The sequence below is a fragment of the Corylus avellana genome, chromosome 9 (genome assembly GCF_965113065.1).
Source record: "Corylus avellana chromosome 9, dhCorAvel1.hap1.2, whole genome shotgun sequence".
Taxonomy (NCBI): domain Eukaryota; kingdom Viridiplantae; phylum Streptophyta; class Magnoliopsida; order Fagales; family Betulaceae; genus Corylus; species Corylus avellana.
In genome coordinates, this window is record NC_142498.1 from 551,860 (window position 1) to 573,464 (window position 21,605).

At 35.4% G+C, this 21,605-nt stretch overlaps 1 protein-coding gene across 2 annotated transcripts; it reads left to right on the forward strand.

The window, feature by feature from the left end:
- Positions 1-619: 619 nt before the first annotated feature.
- ATSAC1 (Phosphoinositide phosphatase family protein) lies at positions 620-21,057 on the forward strand. 2 transcript variants are annotated; one of them, XM_059603765.2, is made up of 17 exons: positions 620-1,030; positions 1,798-2,002; positions 2,096-2,261; positions 3,251-3,473; positions 4,911-4,987; positions 6,498-6,530; positions 11,974-12,161; positions 12,280-12,377; positions 13,052-13,185; positions 13,308-13,442; positions 15,384-15,768; positions 15,929-16,050; positions 16,374-16,484; positions 16,718-16,930; positions 17,794-17,985; positions 19,269-19,380; positions 20,636-21,057. In XM_059603765.2, the coding sequence occupies exons 1-17, from the start codon at positions 887-889 to the stop codon at positions 20,879-20,881; spliced, it is 2,784 nt and encodes a 927-aa protein (XP_059459748.2). In that variant the 5' UTR covers positions 620-886; the 3' UTR covers positions 20,882-21,057. The 2 variants fall into 2 exon arrangements, with proteins under 2 accessions (XP_059459748.2, XP_059459750.2); XM_059603767.2 differs by lacking the exon at positions 6,498-6,530.
- Positions 21,058-21,605: the final 548 nt, after the last annotated feature.

Here is a 21,605-nt window from a genome sequence, read left to right on the forward strand (position 1 = left end):
AACAATTTTTAGCAATATTTATTGCTGAAAGGACTCTTTCAACAGTAAATATCGCAACTCTCATAATAAATAACAATGTTATCAATGAATAAACTAATGAATACTCAAGATTTTAGTAGCGGATACGGCTTGAGTCCTCTTAGAGCCCTAAAATAATTGATATACTTATTTTGTGAATGAGGATATTGCAAATAACTGCATATGTATTTTGCATGTACATCCCTAAGAGTATCTCCAAAAGTCACTTTGAAATAGATTTTTTGTTAAAATTTAGCTAGTATAACTCTTTTTGGAGCTTTAGCAAATACTTTAAAATAAAAGTTTTCTTAAAATCTGCTACGGTGTCACTATAACAACTTGTAAGATTTTTTTTTTTTTTTCTCTAAAATAAAAACAATACTAAAAAATATTATTTAATTATAGTAGAGAGTCAAAATAAATATTCTGCTGAAATATGTAATAAAAAAATAGTAACTAAAATGAAAAAAAAAAAAAAGAAAAAGAAAAAGTATTTTCAATAGCTAAAATAATAACCTTTGGCAGAGATGCTTTGAACTCCAATAAGTATTTTCCAATCTCTTTATATTCATTTATTCATTCAAGTCGCAAGAGTAAATAATTCATTATTTTGTAGTGCTTTCGCAACTCGGCACAATGTTCTGCATGATGCTTTCACAATATTAAAATCATTATAAACCAAGCTATTGAAAAAGAATGTTGTTTAGTGGAGTCTTGTATAACCGCCTGAACTACCCAAACAGCCCCATTCTTCCACCAGAAATTCAAACCCCAAACCAAATCGGATGCCCAGGCCAAACCCACCAGAAGCTTATTCTATTTGTATAGAGTTTTCATAATTCCAATTCCAATTCCAATTCCAATTTCCATGGCGAAATCCGAGAATTCGAAGCCCAACTCCAACATCCCGCCTTACGTTCCGTCCTCCGCCAAAGTGCACCCTGCCAACGACCCCGAAGTCGATCCCAGCTCCTACTCTCTCGAGAAGTTCAGACTCTACGAAACCAGACAGGTAACTGTTTGATTGCTGGGAAAATGCGAGAAAATAGTTGAATTCTAAGGAAAGACTTTAAAATTTTTACTTCTTTTCTGTTTCTATTGAATGTTTGGGACCGGACAAATTAATATGGTATACGAGAGTTCCGTTTCTTTCTTAAACCTACATAACGGAGAATTTAGTTTTTTATTCGCCGAATAAGATTAAGTGAGGTCTCGGAGATCTATACGTTTATTGAACCCTAGGAAAAAAAATTAGTTGCGTCTAATAGAGGTTCTAATTCAGAATTTTTAAAACCTGAGCCATGGAAATTCCGTTCTTAAACTTGAGCTCGTTTGGTTGCCTAGAGAATTTTGGAAAAGGAAAGAAAAAGGAACAGAGAATCTTGAATTTATTAGTTTTTAATTGTTTGGGATATGAAAATATGAAATTACATGTCTGGATCATCTTGAATTTATTAGTTTTTGATTGTTTGAGATGTGAGAATATGAAATTACATGTCTGAATCTGCATTATGGGATAGTTGTGAGATAAAAATATAGTTTCTAGCATTACTCTTGTTCTATGTGTAATGTTAAGAAGTACGTTTAGATCTCACAATGCTAATGTAGCAGTACCAACCAATCCTTTGATCAGTCATTGGTAAAACAAAAAAAAAAAAACCAAAATTTAGTTGGAAGTGTCACATCAATATTGTAGGATAAAAATGTAGTTTTTAGCATTACTCTTATTATATTATTCTTTTATTCTTTTGACAATTGGGTATTGGGTTCTATAATCAGAGATTTTATTTGATTGGGAGCGATCGTAATAAGAAGCTCTTCCGGGTGTTGAAGATTGACCGTAGTGAGCCATCTGATCTCAATATCAGTGAAGACCCAGTGGTGTATTCTCCGAAGGAAATCAAGAACTTGCTTCAGCGCATTGATGAAGGCAATCGTGCCACCGGGGGGCTAACCCCTGTAGCAAAGGTTTTTGGTATTGCAGGTAAGAGTATTACAATTTTATGCCCATATGGGTGTTCCAACACTTGGGGGTTGTACCAAAATAGTAATATATATATGCTTCTTATGGTTTTAGGTTGCATTAAGTTTCTGGAGTCGTATTATTTGATTCTGGTCACTAAGCGTCGGCAAATTGGATGTCTATGTGGTCACGCAATTTACAGTATAGAGGAGAGCCAATTAATTACGATCCCTCATGTCTCAGTTCAAACTGATGTAGCACACTCTAAAACAGAGCTAAGGTAATTGTTTTTTTCTTATACAATTTTTTCATCAAACTTTTGTTATTTGTGTATCTAGATGAAGTAGTTCCATAAATTGTAGATATAGCCCTTGCGTAATTCTTGTCGAATAGATTATTATGCAACGACTTAGTAGATTGTCATGGGGCATAATGTTTATGGTGACATTAATTCTTTGGCCACCATATTAGTGAAGGTTCTCTTAGTTAGGGGGAAAAGAGGAGATGTCTGCCACCGTCAGTTTTCTCAGACTGCACACTTGGATCTGTGGCACTTGTTTTGGTTAGTGAATGACAATCAATCATCTTTGGCTTAGGGAACTTACCAAAAAAGAAAATACACTTAACCCCTTCCGCTGCCAAAAAAAAAAAAAAAAAAAACTGAGGAATTTAACAGGATGAAGTTCCATCCAATACTATAGCTAGTTCATTTATTTCTTAGGGAGATTTACCTATCCCTGTTGGCTAGACACAGGAAAGACATAGTCTTTGCAAATGACCCCACAACTGATTGGCTGAAATTTTCCACAATAAATACATTGAGTTACTTTCTAATTTTTGGCGAGCCTGTTTCTATTCAGGATAACCTTTAGGAAGTATCTGGAATCAAGAGCTGTGTAGTCTTTTAATATATTACTTGGAGGAATTTATTTGAATTAATATGTGACTAGGTGTAGAAACCGTAACAGACCTGCATTGAATGTTGTGGCTGGGCATTCTAAATATGCGTGAAGCTATGTGTTTATATGTTATAAACCATTTGGGTCGTAGAAACTACTGAGCTGACTCTACCTATGTTGGGACTTGATGGACTTAAAAGAAATATCCAATAATTTTTAGAATATATATATTTTTTAATATTGTTGAATATTATTGAAAAATCTTTCTGTTTTTTGATAGTCTAAACTAAATCCCTGGTGCCCACCCGCCAATGGGTTTGTAAAAGCACATTGTAGTTGTACTTATTTTGAAATGTTTCCTCTAATGCAGGTACAAAAAGCTTTTGTCTAGTGTTGATCTCACCAAAGATTTTTTCTATAGCTATACGTATCCAATAATGCAAAGTTTGCAAAAAAATGTGCTGTCAATGGGTGATGAAGGGATGCCATATGACAATATATTTGTGTGGAATGCTTATCTGACACAATCAATTAGATCAAGATGCAATAACACTATCTGGACTATAGCATTAGTTCATGGGCATTTTAAACAGGTATGAGAGACTTTCTCTTTATTATCTCTTTGTATTTTAATGGTTTACACTTCATCACATGTAAATTTGAAATTTATATACCATACTTGAAGTTTACACATAAGATCCTGTTGTCCATTTGGGTGTTGTCTGGATATATGTTAAACATTTGATTCTAATGAATCTGCAAGCTCCTTATCCTTTTCAACCTTGCAAACCAGTGCATACATAACTCCCATATCTTGACTCTCAGCTTCAAACTTTGCAGCAGTCAAGAAGCCATTAACCTTATTGTATTTAGAGGAACTAGTGTCATCTTCCCTAAGAGGATGATGCAATGTATAGTTTTTGTTACCCCTTCGGAATGAATGTGTTGGCTCTAGTGCGGTGGATCATGTCATTGTCATATAACCATGATCTACCCAATAGAATGTGACATGCATCCATAGGTACAATATCACCACAGCTTCACTATCAACATTGTCACCCAAGGAAAAATTGACTAAACAATGAGATGTGACCAGCACTTCATTACCTTTGGAAGCCACACAATGTTGAAAGGATGAGATGCTTTTCAAGAGGCAATTTCAACTTTTTGGCTGCCTCTTTGGAAATAATGTTCTCACTGCTACTCCTATCGAGAACAACATCACACACCTTCCTACCACAAAGAACTCATGTTTGGAAAATATTATGCCGCTTCCAATCTTCCTCCTATACTCTCAATGCAGTCATGACTTGTGGTATTGCCAAAGATTCCTTGTACTGGGTAAATATCAACATTCTCTTCCTCATCATCATAGCCATCATAAGTCAGCTGCTCAGCAGTTTTCAGAATTACAAAAATTCCCTTTGACCCCTTGAACTTAAATCCATGCTTCTATTTCTGCTTGCATCTACTGCTGGTTTACAAATTGCAAAGTTTTGTAACTGAGATCAATTGAGGGATTAATGGTGCAATTAGTTTAGTGATGGCAAAAGTGATCTGCAGATAGTGACATTAGATAGTTTAGTGATGGCAAAAGCGATGTGCAGATAGTAACATTAGATAGTTTAGTGATAGCAAAAGCGATGTGCAGATGGTAACATTAGATAGTAACATAGCATCTTGGTGTGTGACACAATGTGTACAATCTTGTACATGGCATATGGTATGCAACATAGTTTCATTTTTATGTAATTTCATTTTTTTTACTGTTACCACTGCCTTTTGTTTTTAGTGATTATGAGTGACTAGGTATGCTATATCCTTCAGCTGTAAATACCTTCTGAAATATTATTTAATGGAAGCAGAACTTATCTTTTAAAGGTGATTCTGCCCTTTTCCACTATTTCACCCCCTTCTAGAATTCAATCATAGTACATGATTGCTTCATCCTATTGTCCTGTAATTCAATTTAATTGAGCATAACGTGTATTTAGTACTTCCCTCAACTCTTTTGAACTTGATGGTGGCAGATGAGGCTATCAATTTTTGGGAGGGACTTTGGTGTTTCTCTGGTTTCAAGACGCTCTCGTCATTTTGCAGGGACACGGTATGTTTTAGACTGAACTGGTTCATCTTATATCTTTTATTTAACAAGTTCTTATAAAAAATAGCTTTTATTTAACAAGTTGACTGAAATTGTATCCAAAACATTAGATCTGAAAGAAAATTGATTACATACATTAGTTTTCTAGTTTCCAGACCTTGTAGACCTTCCCTTTAATTTCTTCTGTTCTTGGTTCAAACTCCATTCAATTAGCTGCTTTGAGTATCACCTTAGATGCTCTTTTAACCTGTAGCCTTTTTCTTCCAGCTTATAATTAGTTTAGAGATCACAAAAAATAAAAATTGTTGCTCTGGTTCAGTTAAAGCCTGGATCAACTCTGGAAATACATCAGAAGCAACTTAAGAGTCTCAAATTGCATCACATGTGCTTGGAAACCTACGAAATAACCTTGTTGTGCTGTTGTGTTTGACAATTCACATCATAAATACAATGGTAATATGGTACTATTCATCAGGTAAATAATTGGGAGAGTTTGTGCAGTCACTTATTCTTAGTTATTGGTATATTTTTTGCTAGGAAGGTGCTGATGTATGCATTTGTGTGCATGAATGACATTCATGTAACATATGCATTTGAAGCTTAGGAAATCTTTAGTACCTACTGAACTCCTGAATGTGAGAAGGCTTAAAATGTATTTGCATTGAAAGGAAAGATGGTTTTCCCTGTGCTGTCAAGGATAAGCCATGTACCTGTTGGGTATTTCAACTAACAAACTCTGGTTATATTATTTTACATTAGGCAGAAATATGATAATTTAATTGTATAATGATTAAGCCTTCTGATTTAAATGATTAATTAGTAAATAATTGTAAAGTGGATATGTGGCTCACACGTTCTGATCTTGTGCATGCTATGTCATCTATTTATTGGTCAAGTTGACAGAAAACATGCAACATTATCAAATTCTACCATGACAGTAACACCTATTAACGACCAGGTGACATTGACATGCTTTAAAAAACTGGAAGGATCTAATTGCTCATATTTAAACTTTGAGGAACCAATTATGATTGTTGTAGTACTTCAAGGATCAAAAGTACTTAATCCTAAGAAACGAAATTCCCCCGCTTAAAAGTTGCTCCTCCAATGTTATGGCCTTTTGTGAGGTCAGTTAGTCTCCATTGGTGTTCTGTTCTTCTATATTTTAATTTTATATGAGCTAGGGTGGACACTGGAGGTTCAAATCAGCCTTTTATTGGTATTTTTGAAATTTATAACTCTGTTCAATACCTATGGGTTAGGCAATTTACCCAATAGAAAGTTAAGGCACTGAACTGCCAAAACTAAGATGCAGGTGATTTACTGGATGTTGAGGCACCTACTTACTTCTATAGGTCGCAATTGGATATTGGGTGTTTGGCTATGTATGTAGCTATTAACAATATGAGTATATGGGTGGGTGTGCGTGTGTGATCCACAAATTATTGGATACCGTAAATAGTTTATATGAACTTTTACCCCCATAGGCGTTTATCTCTTGTGGTTTGTTCAGGGAAGGACTGAAGGAGGAGGAGCAACAAACCAGGTTAGACTTTCTCTCTCTGCACATTGGATTCCTTTCTTGCAGTAACCCTTTGTGGCAGAATTATAGCAGGAGATTCGTTTTTCCCCCTTTCCAATAAGAATTTCAAAGGTTTTTTTTTAGAGAATGTGTTGTTGTTTCTTATGTTTTTCCAAATGGAATTTAATTTTTGTTCTTCTTTCTTTTTTATTTTTACTACTCTCTCTCTCTCTCACTCCCCAATTGATCCCTGTATGCTCTTTCCTTCTCTTTTCACGGATTGTGGTTTATGCAGTTTCTATTTTGATTTTAAAAAGTCAACCTCAAGGGGTTGACTCAAGTGGTAAGGGCCTTGGTTTTGGTGGCGTTTCCATCAGGTCTAAGGTTCGAATCCCCTTGAATGCAAATCATTCCTTAAGACTAAACCCAACCCAGACCCAGTCTTCTTCTCTGCCCCAGAGGTATTCCCAGAATACATCGCCACAATGGCGAAACCCAACCCATAATCAAAAAAAGTCTTCACCTTCCTCAACTCGGAGGCAAATCAGTTGCATCCCCACCCTTTGCAACCCTCAGGAATCAAAACTAGCCTTCTTTGACCACCCATCACGAAGACCGTCATCTCCAAGTATCGGCCAGAACCTATTTCCATCGCTTCGGCTAGTGTACAACTTCAGACCCTCACAAAAATATCTGGTGAACTCCTTAGCACCATCACTTCGCAGCAACTCTTCCCCTGTCGACGTCAACCACGCAGTACAGTGTGCTCAATAACACGACATTGGAAAATTCCTTCCTCCTTTCCTCTAGCCGGAACACCGAAGACCCTTCCACCACCGAGAACTCAAACGTTTTGGCCTCCACAAAGAAGCATCTCTCCATCTCCGCTCACTCAACATCAAAGAGAAGAGCATGCACCAAGATGTGCCACAACAACTCTCAAAGACAAAAGATCCATCTCCGAGACAGCCCAACTCCAACTCCAACTCCAACTCATACGACAAGTGACAACGACCTGAAGCTTAAACCTAGCGGGACGTGCCTCCACACACCACCTCTAGGAAAGGAAGGATTGGAAAAAACAGATTGAGGAAAGGGAAAAAGCTTAGGAAATCACAAGAGAGGGGTTTAGAAGAAGAAGTGAAGTTGGTGACTAGCGGAATGTGCCTACACGCTCCATCGCTAGAGGAGGGATAGGAGAGAAAACAAGTCACAGGAAGTTATAGAAAAATGAGAGGCAATGAGTGACTCAGCTTGAGGGATTTTTTTATTATTAGGAGTTTGGGGGAAGTTTTGTAGTCAAATCAGATTTGAGGTAGAAGATGGCTCAAATATTAGATTCTGGTATGATCTTTGGTGTGGGGATCTTGCCTTTAAGGATGCATTTCCAATTTTATTTGGTATTGCATGCACAAAGGATGCTTCTGTTGCGGCTCATGTGGAATTTCTTTTTTTTGAGAAGTGAAGATGGATAAATCAAAAGCGCAGAAGGGTGTAACGCTAGTACACAGGAAGTATACAAGAGAGCGACTAAGAAGAAGAAAAAGAAGAAGAGAACATAAAAAGAAAATCAGGGAAGCTGATCACTAAGGGTGCTAGCCAGCCAGCAGTCCAAGTGAAAAGAGTGTACTAGAAGAAGTGGATAAGGTCCTCAATGTTCCTAGACGAGTCCTTGAAACATCTAGCATTTCTCTCATTCCAAATGCACCACATGAGGCAAAAAAGAACCATCTTCCATAGAACAGCACTACGAGATTTGCCACCCGCCCAACAAGTAGCATACAATTCCTTGATGTTACCAGGCATAACCCAACACAAGCCAAACCGAGTGAAGATGGCATTCCACAAGATACGCACAACCCCACAATGAAGAAAGAGATGATCAACTGACTCCCCATCCGATTCACTAATGCAACAACGGTTTATCACAACAATACCTCTCTTCCGAACATTATTCAAGGTTAGAGTCTTTCCAAGTGCGGCCGTCCAAGCAAAAAAAGCCACTCTCGAAGGAACCTTAGTGCGCCAAATACTTTTCCAAGGGAAAGGGATGAGATCTTTAGAGGCAAGGATCCTTTAAAAAGATCTTACCTCGAATTTTCTTTTATGTGAAGAGATCTACCACATCCTATCCTCCCCTTCCCCAGGCATCGTATGCGAGTACAAGAGCGCGTAAAAAGAGGCAAAGACCTCCACTTCCCAATCATGAACCCTACGAATGAAGGTAACATTCCACTGTACAAAACCATTTAGACACTCCCTGTTATTTGCAATAGACACATCCTTATTGGTGGCGATATGGAAAAGTCCAGGAAAAGCATCCTTGAGAGACATGTCACCACACCAGATATCATCCCAAAACCTGATATTGGACCCAAGACCAGGGTCAAATCTATTGTGGCATTGGAACAACTTCCACCCCCTACAAATGTGCTTCCATAACCCTACCCCATGCGATCCACTGGGTTCCCTAGAACACCAACCACCCCAAACCGCACCATACTTTGCCACCAGGATCTTTCTCCACCAAGCCTCTTTCTCATGAGCAAATCTCCAGAACCATTTCCCCAACAAAGCTTAATTCATCAAACACAAACTCTGGATTCCTAAACCTCCCTCAGAGATCGGAGAATAGACCTTGTTCCAACTGACCAGATGAAACTTGAACTCTTCATGTGGAATTTCTAAGAGGTTCCATTCAATGGAATGTGAGCCTCGCTAGAGTGACTCATGATTGAGAGGTGGATGCTTTTGCTTTGATCTTCCGGACGTTGTATCTAGCGAGAATGAGACGGGAAGGGGAAGACAAGTTGTGGTGGGTCCCTTTCAAAAAAGGGTTATTTGGCGTTAAATCCTTCTTGGGTTGTCATGATGGGTTACGTTTCCCTTGGAAGAGTGTTTGGCGGATTAATGTTCCATTGAGGGTGGCCTTTTTTATGTGGTTGGTGGCCCTTGGAAAGATCTTTACTATGGATAATCTCTGGAAACGACACATCATTGTAGTTGATAGGTGTTGTATGTACAAAAGGAATGAGGAGTCTGTAGACCATCTCCTTCTTCATTTTGAGGTTGTTTGTGCCATTTGGAATGTTTTTCTCAGTTGATTTGGGTTGTCTTGGGATTTGTATGCTTGTTGGTGGACTTCCAGTGGCACTCAGTGTGTTGCTGTGTAGAAAATAGTGCCTTCGTGTCTTTTTTACTGTCTTTGGAGGGAAATGAATTATAGAAGTTTTGAGTAGGGCCTTTCTTTGTATGCTTCCTGTGTAATAGGGTTGTGCCCCTCTGCGCTTTTTAATGAATCACTTATTTATAAAAAAAAAAAAAAAAGTTTTGAGGATCGTATGAGTACTTTGATGGAAATTAAGTCTTTATTTTTCTGCTTATGTTTCTTCTTTGGTGATTTTCTTGTTCTTTTTGCGCCTGCTAGTTAGGTTGTATATTTCTTGTGTTAGTGTACATGGGGTGCATTACACTTTTAATGATATCTTGATTACTTATTAAAAAAAAAAAAAAGTTAAAAAGTTTTTAATCTTGATTCTTTCATCAAAGTGCAAAATCAAATCATCTCTCTCTTTTTCTCCCCAAATATACCTATTTAACTTTCTTTACGGGTAGAATAATTAATTTAAAAACGTTGTTTTCTCAACTCTTATGTGGCAACCTTTCCTTTTGTATGAATTTTTTCAATCTTTTGTAGTTTGGTCTGGGACTTCTAAGGCAATTGTTTCTCATTGCGCTCATTGTTTGTGTTCTTCTTATTTGATGGGACTGTTATCTTTTTATTTTTTATTTTTTTATTTTTTGTGTTTATGAAAAGTGTTACCAGTACATTGTTTTCATGAGTTTTTTTTATTTGTTTTTGTTTTGTTTTTATTTTTTTATTTTATGGACAAGCTGCAAGGAGAACTTATCCTTAATCATTAGAAGTTGTGATTAAGTGATGTAGAACTGATTTGGAAGCTTGCTCACAATCGACTCTATGTTAGATAAGTTTGGATATAAAAAAGAGAGCAACTGGGTTTCACTTTTTTTAAAAAAAAATTTTAATTTTTTTAATTTTTAAGTTAAGTTAGGAAAATTGAGGGCTATTTGTTGAAGAGAACAAAATTCTAGTAGCAACAATATAGGGATTATCAGACTATTAATTAAGTAATTAAATTCATTAGTTGCTATATCTTAAGCTCTGCTAAAGTGGTATTTTATCATAGTATTGGAACAAGTGATCCTAAGTTCAAGCTTTGTTTCTACTCTAGCCAGGCAAGATAGGATTCAAACTTTCCTAGTATGTTGGACCTCACTTGTTGAGTTGGTGTTTGGGTCTATACGCGATGGGTAATGTTAGAATGATGTATAAATGATTAAATTCATCATTTCTATTAGCTTAAGTTTTTAGACAAATGCACAGTGCTTTAAGGTATGGTGCTCATCAAGTGACTAAAGGAAAGGGAAACTTCAGTTTTTAAGGGTCTTAAAAGATATCGGAGAAATATGGTTTTGGGTTGTAAAGATGGAGGGAAAGAGAGGCTTAAAGGCTGTTCTTTGGCTGTGTAACAGTATCCCATGAATGGGGATAATGCAGAAAAAGGAGGGAGAACATGCTTGACAATCTTGCCTTAACACTCAAACTCTGATTTCTTTGAGTAAATTGAAGCGTATTTATAAAGACTCTTCAGTTTTATTTATCTTACTAGGGCTAGGACTTGGACTCCTCAATACGTAAAATACTTAATAAACACATAACTACTTAGCATTCAAGCAAAACAATCCTAATATCAATGGAAAACTCTAGGATAGGCATAATTAAGAAAATACCCTAAAAGTACTGGCACAAGATTTGTGGGAATTTATGGTTCTGCCACACTATTAAAAAGCACCAAAAAAGAGCTACTTATGACTACTAAACCATTGAGCCAAATTAAAAACTGTTTCAACTGTTGACTACTTATGATTAGACTTTAAAACTATTTTATTATCTTAATTTGATGTTGCATGTGTTTCCACTAAACTCGAGTTTGTATAAATTGGAAAGTAGCACACGAAACAGCAACAAAGCCATCTTCAATAACTGCATCAATTAGTTTTTGTTGACTATTTTGTTTTTTTGAATTTTTTAAGATACCGAATTGCAAATTGGAGTGAGTTATAGAACAAGAATTTGCCTTTTAATTTTTTTACAACTGAAAAGCACACAGATAAGATGGAGTAGTCCTGAGAACCAGAGAGGGATCTAGAAACATAAACTCTTCACACATACTACCTTTAGTTTTGGTTGATTGAAGCTGATGAGAAAAAGAATAGTTTCCTTTTCTATTGAGTTTCCTTGTATAGAGTACTAATTTCAATTTTAGGAAATATCTGTTCAGTTTCATAATACAGAGAACTTGTTTGTCTCTGTGTGTATGTAGGAAATGTTATAGTGATTTCGTGTCATTGCTTCAATTATTTTAGTGGTTTTCATAAATTGCAGTTATTTGAAAAGGGGAGTTAATGATCGCGGAAGGGTTGCAAATGATGTTGAGACAGAGCAGATTGTCATTGATGAGGAAACTGGGTCATGCAAGGGAAGGATGAGTTCTGTTGTGCAGATGCGTGGTTCGATTCCTCTTTTCTGGTCACAAGAAGCTTCAAGATTTAGTCCTAAACCGGATATAATATGTAAGAGTATCTATTTTACGAATTTAATTTGCTTTGTTGCTGATCTTTTGTTGAGTTTTATGGGTGTTATACTTTTAGCTTCATGTACATAGAGTGAATGTTGTCTTTTTGACTTCAGTACAGAGATATGACCCCACATATGAGGCAACAAGATTACATTTTGAAGACCTGGCACGGAGATATGGCAATCCAATTATAGTGCTTAATTTAATTAAGGTCATCTTCAAATTCATTTTCATGGCTGCCATTAGAAAAACTATAGTTTCCGATTACATGATATTGGATTCTTCTTGTGTGGGGCTTTGTTAGTAGTACTGAATTATTTTCACATTGGGCCAAGAAAAAGAGGGGTGAAAAAAAGAATTTAAATTGGGATCTTGCTTCCATTTATCTGATGTTAGATTTAATGCCTAGTGCAATCTGCTACTTCTTTTTCTCCCTGTAAAGTTTCTTGTATCAATTTCTTTATAGAAACTTCAAGAATTGGCACACTCCTTATCACTTTCTTTCCAACATGCTGTTGTTGCATGTTTGCATCACTGTAGAGTTAATGTTTGGGATTAAAATGACATTTGTTGATGTGGACGTAATGTACAATTACGATGACGTTTTTGGGTGCTCAAGGGTCATTATTCGTATGTTTTTGATTATCTGTGTGGGTCTCTCTCTCTCTGGGAAGTGGCTATCGCCAATATTTAGGAATAATGAAAACTTTCTCCAGATTTAATTGTAATATCTAACAAATTTATGAATTTATCTTCTGCTTTTTAATGCCCATATATACAAACATTGATATATATGCTTTCAGCGTTTTATTTTTGAATCACTCGCTATTTAGTTCGAGTTTCACTTCTAATATTCTTGGAACTAACTTAAATGTTCAAATGCAGACTGTTGAAAAAAGGCCAAGAGAAATGATGCTTAGGCGTGAGTTCGCAAATGCGGTTGGGTATCTCAACCAGATTCTTTCAGAAGAAAACCATCTTAAATTTATTCATTGGGACTTTCACAAGTTTGCGAAGAGGTAAGTAGGTTGCTTCTTCTTTTTCTTCCCTCTTTGTCTTGCTCCCTCTCTTTCATTTTATTTTATTTTTGTATGATTTTTTATGTTGAGCTAATCATTCTGTTATTCTGCTGTTTCCAAAGCAAGTCTGCCAATGTTTTGGCAGTTTTAGGTGCTGTGGCAAGTGAGGCACTTGATTTGACTGGTTTTTACTATAGTGGTAAACCTACCATTGCTAAGAGGAGGGGCAAAAACATTAGTCGGACAAGCACAGGAAGGTCTGTATTTTTTACTAAACTTATTGATCTATATCCACTCAAGAATTTAAGGTGTTCTTATGATAGCAAAAGTCTGTCCGACCTTCTGTCTTAGTTTTTGGTTACAAAGTAGAATTGGATAGATTAAAAAAATTGAAATTACCATGTTATTTTGCTTTTTGAGGAACATTTGTGCAAATGATCAAGTCTTAGGATTTAAGATTTTAAAACATAAAAAATATGATAAAGCTAGACTCTTGAAGTGGAGTTTCTCTTGTTTAGGGTGCCAAAATTACCTTCGTGATTCATTTAGAATGAGGTTTGGCATATCATATTTGCTCCACTGTCAATGATGTCTTGTATAATATATAAGTTTGGGAAAAATGTAAAATCAGTCTTTGTGGTTACACTAATTTACCATAAGCTCTTTGTGGTATGCAAAAACAACAAATAGATTTACACACCCAATTTCCGTCTAATTTTTTTACGTAAACTGTTTAATGCTACATCAACACCAATCAAATTATGACGTGTCACCCATAATATAATAATAATAATAATAATAATAATAATAAAAGAAAAAAAAATTGTCAATATATAAAAACTATAAATAAAAAAATTAATTAAAAAAAAATGGAACAAGGGTGGTGGCTCGGCCATCCCCCTTTTTATTTTTTTAACACTTTAACCCCCAAGGCATTTTGGGAGTATAGGTGCTAAAAAGTCTCGTGTGACGCACATGACTTCTATTCCGTCCAAAAAGACAAAAAAGTTGACAAAGGTGCCAACTTGTCACTGTTTAATAATTTGTGGGGTCAAATGTCACTTTTTAAACATTTGAGGCCAAAACACAAAAGTGAGCATACTTCAGGAGGGTAAAGTATATTTTCTCCTATTAAAATTGACATTAAGTTCTTCACTGAACTCCCAACATCATCTATAATGAAATCTATTATGTTATGTGCCCACACAAATTATTGAGAACTTTGAAAACATTGATGATGGTAATATCAGGTGTTAGAGTATCTTACTTCGTGGTGTTGAAGGCATTCCAAGAAATTTCTGTAGATTGAATGCATTATTACTGACAATGAAAAAAGACTGAACGATTATTGTGCAACAAAAATGATAGATAAGGCTCCGTTTGTTTCGACGTAAAATATTTTCTGTTGGAAAATATTTTTAACCAAATTTCACTGAAAGCATTTTTCGGTGTTTGGCTTGTACGGAAAATGGTTGGCAACCTCCAACAGTGGAAAATGGCTGGTGACCTCCAACAGCGGTTTTTTGTGAACTCCAGTGGTGGCAATTGGCAGTGGTTCCAACAACCTCTAGTAGCGGTTTCCGGTGAACTCCGGCAGGTGGTGGCAGATTCCAGCAAACTCTGGTGGCAGCAGAGAATGAACCACAAGAGACTGCGTGTAAGAAGAAGATCAAACTTGGAAAATGGTTTACGGTTTTAAAAAAGAAAAACCATTTTACAAAAATTAAAGAAGGTTTTTTTGGTCAACCGAAAATATTTTCAGTTTGACTATGATTTTTCAGTCGTATCAAACACCAGAAAATAAAGAAAACATTTTCTAGAAAAGATTTTACGTTGAAACAAACAGAGCCTAACCACCATTGAATTTGTTAGTGTTATTGATCCTATGATGTTTTTTTGTTCTTTTGTAACAAGTTCTGTGACAGCAATTTATTGACCGTTTATAAATTCATGAATATGTGAATGTGATTTTAGTTGAGTGACCCTTCTTAATACAAGGGTATTTTGGTATTTCCATCATTCTAAATACATAGCCTTGTGAAATCTCACATTCATGGCACCTAGTGGTACTTTTTCAACACTGGGGCTTAACATTGAAGATTTCTTTTGAAATAATAAATTTGATGATGATCTATTGTTAAATTATTTTTGTTTAGGCTTCAGGTGTTCTCTATATAGCTCATTTTCATTTCTTACAGGGATGCTTCAATTAGAGATCTGACAACTAATTCAGGGGATCTTGCTAGGATTGGAAGCAGTAATGAAAATCTAAATTCTTTAGTTAATCGTGACAGAGAGATTGATTTTAGTCAACAAAATGGAAAAGATAATTCTGGCGGTGAAGGGCCACGATTTCAAAGTGGAGTTCTGCGCACTAACTGCATTGACTGCTTGGATCGCACAAACGTTGCCCAGTATGCCTATGGCCTTGCAGCTTTGGGCCGCCAGCTCCGTGCAATGGGTTTAACAGATGTGCCTAAAGTGGACCCTGATAGTACCATGGCTGCATCTCTAATGGATATGTATCAGAGCATGGGGGATGCTCTTGCCCAGCAGTATGGTGGGTCTGAAGCTCACAACACAGTAAGTTATATCCTACATTATCATAGTTTGTATGATTTTTGTCTATCACTATATGCCATTAATTTGTGCATCTGTTTGTTCATTTTTGTTAACTAACTTGATATTACTTCATCTGCTTTGGTTTTGACTTTGTGAATCGCTGCTTTATTATGAGCATCAGGTGTTTACAGAGAGGCAAGGAAAGTGGAAAGCTACCACTCAATCTAGAGAGTTTTTGAAGTCTATCAAGCGCTACTACAGCAATACTTACACTGATGGTGAAAAGCAGGATGCTATAAATTTGTACTTAATTCTCCCTGTTATACTTTCTTTCTTATTTTTTTGGAATACTATTTTTCCCTTTTTTTCCGACTAATGAGATTTCTGAAGTTTTGAATTGTCATTCTGTAGCTACTAGCTTTGCTTATAATAACCCAGTATCTTTGGAAAGCTGGGTTGCTTTAGTTTTGCTGACACTGGCATTTTTAAATTCCTAGTTTATCTAACATTCTTTTGTTTTTTTGACCCAAAAAAAGATTGTTTTGTTTCATATTTTGTTCCTTTTTTTTTTTTTTGGTTCTTTAACATCATCTTCTCAAATTATCATCGTTTGGTGTGCTTGCCAGATTTTTGGGTTACTTCCAACCAAGAGAAGGGAAACCTGCTATTTGGGAGCTAGATTCGGATTACTATCTCCATGTATCTGGGATTGGAGATGACCTTTTCCTATTTCACTGGTAAATATCCATGTTCTCCCTCTACAAGCTGCTGCATACACGCATTTACACCCACGTGTACACTTGTATGCCTGTGCACATGCAAACATCGTACATCCAATTTTTTTTTCTTTTTCTGGGTTCATTCTCCATAGATGTTAAGGTTCTTATTTATGTGTTCCTCCTCCAGTCTTTTTTATTTTTATTTTATTTTTTTACTTTTTCTTTGATGAATATTTTTTTTGATTTTGCAGTCCACAATCTGATGCCAAGCCTCTTGCGGGAGTTGGAGTTACTCTTGCCCCTATTCCGGCTTGGAGGGAAGACTTCTCAAGGATGAAGTTGACAGCATTTGATAAATTGATAGAGAGAACATCTAGTGTAATAAAGGATGTAAGACTCTATGGTGAACCGTATCAAAGACATGGTGCTGGTATAGGAAATTCCAGTGTGGCACCTGATGCAGCGTAATTATTTCCTTGGCTTTAGCAGCTCTCTTTTGATGATTTATATCCTATGTTTACCTTCTATGATTGTTCACCTTCAACTCTTAAATTGTTTGCTTGCATGCCAAGTACTTGCACACTCATCTCTCTCTCTCTCTCTCTCATGCTTCTCATTTACTGCTGATGTTTCTGTTCTGTACTTCTGCTGCCATATATCTACAATACTCAAATACTTGCAACTGTTTCCTGATTTTTTGTATTAGAAATATTTGTAGTTTGTCTGAGTATCATAGTTGTTGATTGAGCTTCGATTATGCTTCATTAGTTAAATCAAATTTCTTGCTTATCACGCAGTCTATTATTTTTCCAAGTCCGTTGTTTGCATGCAATTTGTGCTGTTTCATGTCATTGACCCGTTTGTTTTACCCAAGAAAGTCATGCACTTGTCTCCTTTCATTTTTCCTTGGTTAAATTTTTTTGCCGCCTCCATATTATTGACTATGCTACTTTTTTTTTAAAATGCTTGTTTGAATTTAATGTTACATGGACAAGTGGAAAGATCTTCCTTTTCTTTATACCTTTCAGCTTCCAGTTTTGTTTAAACTAATTAAAGTTCATTACACGCAATTATTATCTCATTTTATTACAGTAAAGAACATGTAATTACACAGGATTGTGCCAGTATTGATGTATGTCCTCTCGGTTCTCACTCCCGCTCTGTCACTCTCTGAGTTTCGAAAAGTTGAAATAATTGGCTCTTTTTTTTCACCCCCTTTAAATGTTTTCACATCACAATGGGTTGTGCGGTGTTAATGGTGCGGAAAGAGAGTCTGTATCCTCAGTAACGTAGGTGTCTTCACTGAATCTTAGTAAATTTTGTTCAGTGAAATACAGCTCAAAAGCCCAAATTGGCTTTTTGGCCAGAGGAAGTATGAAGAAAATGGCTCTGCTCCCAAAGTAACTTCACAGGAAATTGCAATTGGAGGATCTCAGGATGACAGAAGAGTTGATAGTTTTTGTGACCTAAATTGGCTTTCTTCTGCTAGCGATATCAATGAAGAGGATATCTTTCAGAGGTATATCTCTCTAGAAAATGCATTTTCTCTTTTTTCATAGAAAATGCATTTTCTTGTTCTATGAGTGCAAGCTTCTTCTTTTTTTTAATTTTTTGCTTTGTTTTGTTTTTAAGTTTTTAATTTTCCCAAATTGTTTTAGAAGTCTGCAACTTTTGGTTGCTACATCGGAGACCTTGTTTTCCTGCAAATCCCCTATAATTAATGGTATACTATGGCAGGCTTCACTTGGAGCTGTTGAGCAAATGAACACATTGTAATTCAGTTTCTTCTTTTTGTGTTTAGAATTGTCTAAGTTCAATCTATCTTCACAAAATATAGTGAATTATCTACTGTTTTATGCTAAAGGTGTTCAATAATCAAAAAATTGTCCCAAAAGCTTAGGAATGGGTAAATTTAACAATTTAATTAATATTCTAGCACTCTTGCACATATGTGAACTCAAACTTCGTTTCAACAAGTGAGGTTCAACATGTAAAATATTTAACTGAAATTGAGGGTAAACTTTGGAGTTAAGGTTAGAACTCAGAATTTTTATTCTAATACCATGTTAAATCACCAATTGTCCTAACAAATGAGACTACAAAATTAGGGAAACTATATCTCATATTCTATTACATTTTTTGCATTCATATCATTAAAAGATACAGTGTAGTCATTCATTTATTTATTTTGGTTTCAATGTTTGATAATCCTGATCTATGTAATAATTAATTAAGAAGTTCCTTAAAACATTCCTAGTACTTGTAAGCTCACTTTGATTCCTGATTTTGTAAGACACAGCCAGAGGCATGTTCAATTTGCACACTTGTGTTAAAGGAAACTAAGAAGGGCGTGCATGATATTAACCTGCGTGGGATTGAACCTATAATCTCACCCTCCATTCCTTATTTATGTGGAGAGGAGATGCCATTTGGTCCAAGGGTCATTGCCATGCTATGCTATTTTTGTAAGGACAATACTAAAATGATGTTATCATTTAGAAATTTGACCAACTTGACCTGAACCGAAACAAAACAAGGTTTAAGCATGTTGAGACTACGGCAGAACTGGATAGAGTTGGATTTGGTTAAGCTTTTCAGTAAATTTAGCTTAAAATGACAAAATTTAGCTTATATAATTTTGAAATAGAAGATGCATTTTAAAATGACAAAATTTATTTCAAAATTGATTTATTATTTTTTCTTTGCCAGTGTTTTTCTGTCAGTTTGTTAAAAAGGAGTTGTTATTCATCTGCATTTTGTCAAGTTCATGGTTAATGCATTTATTGTGTTCTTGATTTCAAGGTACCTTGCAGTGACGTCAGTTGATGAAGCCAACGGTTGGTATGGTGGTACACTGCTTGGTGATCAAGATGAAAACAGTCAGATATATAAGCATTATGCCGCGTTATGTCAGGTAATAATATTTAGGCCTTTCCGGCAATTTTATCTTTTGGTCACGTGTCTCTTATAATATTCAAGCCAATTTACTTTTAACAAAATGGAGGTGCTCTAATTCATTCTACAAACAGTGATGATATGAATTTTTATATTATCTCCGACTGTATCATAGAGAAACAGAATTTCAAACATTTTTCATGCGTGTCAAGTTCTCAATTTTTTATTGGTTATTTCTTTTTTAAATTACTGTTGAAAGAATAAAAGGCAAGCAATTTAGCATTATCTTTTTTCCAAAATGTTGAGAAGATGGCACCTGTAGTTTGCAAAAATCTTGGAGTGTGTTTTCCGAGATGTAATTTTAGACAGTTGTAAGCACAAGTTGAAAGTCATGCGGCTGCCTCCTGATCCTTCTAGTTTTACAGGGCTTTATAAATGGTTGGCTGGTATTTACTTCAAAGTTCAATTTTTACTAGTGTTAACTTTGCAGAGGGCTGTCAGTCAGAGTTGGCATGTCAGGTTTGTGTTGACCGGTTTGAACCGCCAACTTGTTAATGGTTAATTTGACACGACCCATTTAATTAAACATGGCAGGTCCCTCAATTTTGACACGGTACGATTTGTTTAATAAATGGGTTGTATTTGTTTGATAAAACAGGTTGTATTGGGTTGACTCAAACAAGACCCATTTGACTTGTTATTTGAAAACTAAATCAAGTAAATGAATAACCTGTTCCATCCGCCAACTTCTTAGGGTTTTTTTTTTTTTTTTTTTTTTTTTTTGAGAAAAAAAAAATTTTTTGATTTTATAATTATATGGGTCAAACAAGTCACTTATGGGTTAAGCGGGTTGATCCAAGATTGACCAATTTATTAAACTTTAATCCACTAATTTTGTGTTAAGTTCGTATGTCATGTCAAAAATTATTAGCTTTTACTTAAGTTGATATCTTCCTACCTAAAAGCATCTACTGGTGAACAAGATGCTTATGCCATATACTGGAGGCATGTTTGCTACCTAAATATCAAATTTGAGGTGCCTAATAAGAGTAAATGCTATTCTTCACACTCATTTATCACACCGGTTGATGTGATATGTTTTAAATGGTTTTTCATGTCAGTCACTTAAAAAAAAAAATCACTTAAAACACGTCACATCAGCCGGTAGAGAATATGAAGATTCGATTCAATTCAATTCAGTCTCATATCTGTCCATGTTGTGAGTACATTTCATCTAATTGGCATAATTTTCTTATACATTTTTAAACCTGCAGGGTCCTGCGATGGAACCTTTCGAAAATGATGCTGAGAGGGAGAAGCACTATGCTGATGCTCTATGCATGGGCACGGTTGAGATTGTAGATGGTGCCGTTGAAGCAGAGATGACAGCAGCTCTCAAGGAGTACGATCAAATTGGTGCTGATCTTGGAATCATCCCTTCTTCATGTAAATCCTTTACCCAAGATCCGAGCTGGTTGACAAGATGGATAGTTGGGGAAGAGAAGGTGCAGAGAATCTGAAAAGAACCATCCGGTGTACATATATTTTTATTAATGTTCTTAATTCACTTGTGTTGAATTAGTGAATATGTTTGTCAGTTGTAAGAAAATGATACTCGTATTTGATTATATGACTGCATGGAAACATGTTGATGTTTTCTTATTCATGTGAGATGAGAAAATATAATTTCTTTGTATTGTGTAATTGTATTTTCATGTTATTTTTGTTATTATTATTATTATTATTATTATTATTATTTTATTTTTATTTTTTTGTGAGTGTTATTTTTATTATTTAGTTGTGAGAAAAATAGACGGAGGTCTTAGATTTACATCTTAGTAAACTAGGATGTTAAGTTATTAGAAACTTGAGGTTCAAAGTCGAAATATTAGCATATATATTTTCCTTTTATTTTATTGGACTTAGTAGACAAGTAATATTTGTATACTCTAGATCTGATTTGCCTTTTACACTGGAATAATACTATAAAACTCAACTCTTATACAACTTTTGTATATGTGGGTTGATGTGGAGTGTTCATAAACTATTAGATTAACCTTTAAAAGGCTCATAAATTAACACTTAATATCAGCTCAGTTGTACGAGAGTTAAGTTTTTAGATTTACTCATTAATTATAGAGAAGATTGCCATTAAAACATGTAGAATTTCATTTTATTTCACTAACTTTGTCATCTATTAATGGCATCACTTTAGTCTTTAAGGAATAGTTTAATCGGTTGTGA

Bases quoted from the DNA above. Each gene is read 5' to 3' on its own strand.
- ATSAC1 (XM_059603765.2), top strand. From the start codon at position 887: ATGGCGAAATCCGAGAATTCGAAGCCCAACTCCAACATCCCGCCTTAC. The intron at 13,186-13,307 runs GTAAGTAGGTTG...CTGTTTCCAAAG, and splicing joins TTTCACAAGTTTGCGAAGAG to CAAGTCTGCCAATGTTTTGG. The intron at 16,485-16,717 runs GTAAATATCCAT...TTGATTTTGCAG, and splicing joins GACCTTTTCCTATTTCACTG to TCCACAATCTGATGCCAAGC.